Raw genomic sequence first — 3,229 nt, forward strand, 5'->3', positions numbered from 1 at the left:
CCCCATGTCACCCCTGCCTCAGCTCACCAACCCTCTCCTGCACAATGGCAAACCGAAGCAGAGGAATCGGATGCCTCGCCTCGAGTCAGGCAAGGTGGTGGGGCCGGCCAGGCCAGGAGCCGGGTGCGCCTCCGACCACCAGCGCAAGGAGGCGCCATGGGCCCACCGCGAGCCCCGGCGGCGCAGCGACAGCTGTTCGAGATCTGCACACCGGCTCTCAGCTCCCAGGCTTCGCAGAGCGCCGGAGGTGCCTGGGGTTCCAGGGGCGCCCCGGAGCGGTGGAAGAGAATGCACAGAGACTGAACTTGAAATGTGAAGTCCGGAAAACCAGCTGCCTCTCCCCGCTGTGCGACCTCTAATGAAACATTTGACCTCTTGGAGCTTCATCTATAAATACAGAAATATAATTCCCTCCCCCTCTGCCACTCCAACCCAGGCGGCCAAAGGCTCCTAAAGCTACAAAATGAGATCGCTGATTCAGGCTAGCAGTGCAAACTGTAAAGCCCCATTCATACGGGAGGAATTCGCGTCTTTCTCCTTTGCTTTGGACTGGTGTCTGAAGCCCCTCAGTCAAGGCTTGCCTGGTCGCCGCATTCCCATTTTGTGGATGAGCAAATGAAGGCTCAGAGAGGTCGCTCTTTCGGGGGTCGCGTGGCCCATCGGGCAGGGGCAGACTGGTCTCCCCACGCCAGCCCCAGACTCTGTCCCTTTCTCTTCCCGCTGGCACTCCCTGGGAGCACTGACCTCGGGCGACAGAGTATAGAGAGCCGCCTCGATCTTCCACAGAGACGGGAATGCTCAAGAGGAGGCCGCGACAGTAAGAGAAACCCAGGGACCCCAGTGCTCGGACCCACCTCGCCCGGGCCCGCTCAGCCAAGGCCAGGGAGGGGATGTTCGGACCCAGTTCCGGTCCTGCTTCTAACCCGGCCGCGACCCGCCAGCCGCGGGCTTCCGGGACCGCTGGCGCCCGCGTGTGTGCTCGGGGCCGCCGCTGGAGACAGAGGGTTCAGCGGACCCCGGGGCCCGGCCCCCCGCCCGCGCGCCCTTCCGCGCGCTCAGCTCGAGCTGCGCCAGCAAAGCCCCTCCGCTGGGGCGGGATGGCGGGGCTCAGGCCGCGGGGGTGGGGGGCCCTCCCGGCCGCACGGCCGCGCCCTTTGCTGCCGCTGTTTGCGCACACCTAATTTAGCTCTCATTACCCAGGCTTTCAGTTCGCGGACTCCGGGCCTGAGAGCCGCGGCCGCGGGGAACTCGGCCATCGAACCACGGCCCCTCGGCGCGAGCCTCTCCGCCCGGGCCGGGGAAAGGCTGCCTCCGAGTCCCCAACACCTTGTGTCGTGTGTCTGTGTGCGACGACGACTGTCTCCACGACCACCACGTGCTGGCGTGTGAGCGCCTTTGTGTGTCCGCGGCTGTGTCTATACTGGCAAGTTGGAGGACGAGGCGGGGGAAGGTGCGCAGGGACCCGGCGCAGATGTGGAGAGGAGGGGTCCCGACACGGGACGGCGACGGGGGCGGGGGCGGAGGGGGGAAGCGAAATGATTCTCAGCTGCGAAGGAAGGAAGCTCTGGAGTCCCGCTCTCCCTGTCTGCTGCGACTGCTGCATAAACATGAGCCCCCCGGGGCAGTGGCCCGGCCAAAAATCCCCGGGACCTCTGCTGTGCCCGTCCAGCCGAGGTGTCGTCGACGGAGCTCAGTTCCCCGGCCCACCAGCCGTTTGGAGCCTACACCACCTAGTGCCTGAGCGGGCCACCAGCGCTCCTTCTACAAGTGGCCCAGCCAGGGACCGGAGAGGGTAGGCCACTCGCTGTGGGCGGCGACAGGCCGGGGGCGCCACCCTCGAGAGCCAAGGCGCAGGACTCGCTCGGCTGGGCTCGGAAACAGGAGGTCTGGGGGACGGGGAGGGAACACCCCTGACTCCCATGTCCTCTTCTCTCGGATCTCGGATCTCTAGCCCTCTGCGACCCCGGTCCTGCGTACAGTAGGGGGTCCGCGGCCTGCCAGGTCCCTCCATCCCTCTCCCTGTGGCTGGTTCAGCCTTGTCTATGCTCAAGGGAATCAGCCCCAGGTGCCTTAGCTGGAGGTAGGGGTATTCTCCAGGGTCCCCCTCCCCCCCCCCCCCCCAAGCAGGATTTCTTAGTGCACATGCCCTGCCTCTAGGACCTCGTGTCCCTCCCTTTCCCTTCCAGGTTCTCTGTGGCTCAGTCCCAGCCTCTTGTGCCTCCCTCTCCCAGGCTCTTTCTTGCTCTCTGACCCAATTTACTCGTTCCACGGTGTCTCGCCTTTGTCTCTGTCTCTGCCTCTCATCGGATCTCGAGGATCTCCGCCTGCCCATGAAGCACACCCCCCCTCCACCGCCCCCGCAAAGGAACACACACCGGCAGAATCCGCCTTTTCAATAAAAAACGACAACTGGGAAACAGAGTGAATTAAAAAGCATTAACTTAAAAACAATCCATGTGTCTGCAAATGCGTTCCAAATGGCAGTCCTTCGGCAGGGGTGGAAAGGGGGGCTGGGGGGGCGAGTCGGCCACATGTTCTGGAGCCTCAGACACAAAGTGTAGAGGGGCTCAGCGCTTGGTGGTGGACCCCTCCCACTAGCCACCTGAGATGGCAGTGTCTGAGGAAGGGGACTTGCCTCTGCCCTCACCCTCAAGGACTCCCACCTGGTTCGCTAGACCTTCCGGGTGATTCTGGCATCTGCCGGTCCCTCCTGCTCCCACAGTGCCTCCAAACCTTCCCATGCTGACCCCCAACTCTCCCTTTGCACCAGCCCACCCCAACCCCGTGGGCAGATCCACCCTCCCCCCCGCCAGTCTTCCACCCCATATTCCTTCTGGCCTTGCCCTGCCCCAGCCCCATTCTGCCCTCCTGCCCCTAGACCACCCAGCAGCCCTGGCTCAGGAGAAGTGGTTAGAACAAAGCTTTCCTTGGCCTGAAGAGACTCTCTAGGGAGCTGCACGCAGAAAGGGCACTCCCAGTCCCACTACCTGCCACTGCTCTGTCCTGCTAGATGCTGATGAGAGTTGTATCTCTGAAGGCCGCTCCCAGAGGTAACAGAAATAGGATGCTGTGCTTTGAAGCCCCTCATCAAGAGGGAGTACTCCCCTCTCCCTTAAGGTTCACCCTGCTGCCACCCAGACCACTCTCTGCAAGCTTCCTTTGCCTCTTTCCCTGGAAAGTGGAGGGATTGGAGTCCATCAATCAGGGTATAATTAGAAAGGATGGGACT

General features: G+C 62.9%; 1 protein-coding gene across 1 annotated transcript; it reads left to right on the top strand.

The window, feature by feature from the left end:
* Window positions 1–238: 238 nt before the first annotated feature.
* On the top strand, window positions 239–2,406 carry LOC109266645 (uncharacterized). Its single transcript, XM_019448840.2, has 2 exons — window positions 239–817; window positions 1,201–2,406. The coding sequence occupies exons 1-2, from the start codon at window positions 616–618 to the stop codon at window positions 1,794–1,796; spliced, it is 798 nt and encodes a 265-aa protein (XP_019304385.1). The 5' UTR covers window positions 239–615; the 3' UTR covers window positions 1,797–2,406.
* The last annotated feature ends 823 nt before the right edge of the window (window positions 2,407–3,229 follow it).

The sequence above is a fragment of the Panthera pardus genome, unplaced genomic scaffold (assembly GCF_024362965.1).
Source record: "Panthera pardus isolate Hobbes unplaced genomic scaffold, ASM2436296v1 HiC_scaffold_11, whole genome shotgun sequence".
Classification (NCBI taxonomy): domain Eukaryota; kingdom Metazoa; phylum Chordata; class Mammalia; order Carnivora; family Felidae; genus Panthera; species Panthera pardus.